The sequence below is a fragment of the Protobothrops mucrosquamatus genome, unplaced genomic scaffold, assembly GCF_001527695.2.
Source record: "Protobothrops mucrosquamatus isolate PMUCROS unplaced genomic scaffold, P.Mucros_1.0 scaffold2885, whole genome shotgun sequence".
In the NCBI taxonomy this organism is placed as follows: domain Eukaryota; kingdom Metazoa; phylum Chordata; class Lepidosauria; order Squamata; family Viperidae; genus Protobothrops; species Protobothrops mucrosquamatus.
This window is the reverse complement of record NW_015388913.1, coordinates 21,284-22,546: the sequence shown is the minus strand read 5'-3', so window position 1 is coordinate 22,546 and position 1,263 is coordinate 21,284. Positions and strand designations below refer to the sequence as shown.

At 38.6% G+C, this 1,263-nt stretch overlaps 1 protein-coding gene across 1 annotated transcript in view; it reads left to right on the top strand.

The window, feature by feature from the left end:
- Window positions 1-1,263, top strand: part of KIN (Kin17 DNA and RNA binding protein) — a 17,449-nt gene that overhangs the window by 5,980 nt on the left and 10,206 nt on the right. Inside the window, exon 5 of the mRNA XM_015825932.1 lies at window positions 568-616. Within this exon, the coding sequence (XP_015681418.1) occupies window positions 568-616 (49 nt within the window). The remainder of the gene's footprint in view (window positions 1-567; window positions 617-1,263) is intronic.

Here is a 1,263-nt window from a genome sequence, read left to right as displayed (position 1 = left end):
ACAATTAGTAACGGTGGTTAAGTGAACCTGGCTTGCCCGTTGACTTTGCTTGTCAGAAGGTCACAAAAGGGGATCGCGTGACCCCGAGGGACACTGCAACTGTCACAAGTACATGCCAGTTGCCAAGCATTCTGAATTTGGATCGCGTGACCCTGGGGATGCTGCAACGGTCATAGGTGTGAAAAACGGTCCTAAGTCACTTTTTTTTCCATGCTGTTGTAACTTTGAGCAGACATTAAACAAATGGTTATAAGTTGAGGACAACCTGTATTATGTGGATGAGAGAAAGAGGATTAGGAAGTGGATCATCAAATAAGATTAATAGCTTAATATGTCCACCAGCTGCTGCTTTCTACAATTGATTTTTTTGTGTGTGTCCCCCTGCTATAAGTCAGATCCTAGACTGTCCCACGACCCCTAGATTTATTCCCAAGCGCATTTTGTATACCAAACTTTGCTTAAATTTCTTCCTGATTGCAACGAAGCCAACTCTAACTTTATGATAGGATGTCTGTGCTTTCTTGCTGGGTTCACAAATCCTTAGATGGTTCTTTTCTGTCATTGCAGGAAGAGCCGATCTTCACAGAACTGAACAGAGAAAATGAGGAGGAGAAAGGTAAATTATTAGGTGTGGATTATCTACTATAAGATTCACAGATTGTGGAGACTTAAAAATTCAAGTCCTAAACCAGGACCGCAAAATTATTAAGTTAATATCAAAGAATATAGGCAGTTCCAGACAGGCTGGTTTTTTTGTAAAATTAGGCTGTCTAGGTCTGATAATTTCATATTTCCCTCAGATATTGCTCTGAGGGCTTTGGTCACGATCGGTGTAACAACAGATTTTTTTCCCCCCATAAACATTCAATTTTACTCTGCATGTCCCAATGCTTTTAAAATGTTTTCCCTCAATCCTACATTACCCAGTTCACAGCATCAGCAAACTAGACTTTCTTCTTTTCAATAACTATTATATCAATAATTATTATATCAAACTCTCTTTTATTTGGATCCTAAAGTCCCCTAAAATCTTAAATCTACTCATTTTCCAAAACCTTCTAAAGTTGATGGTCCCCATAGTTTTCCCAAACCTCTGGGAAGGTTTCCAGTGAATAATTCTGGCAACTCGGTCCTGATGCTGCTTGTAATCAGTTTCTGATTATTATTTTTTTCACAGTAATCCATTAGTAAATTATTATTTTATTTAAATTTGTTTGGCTGCCCACTTCCATTGGAGTCTCTGTGGTGTACAAAACGAGGAAA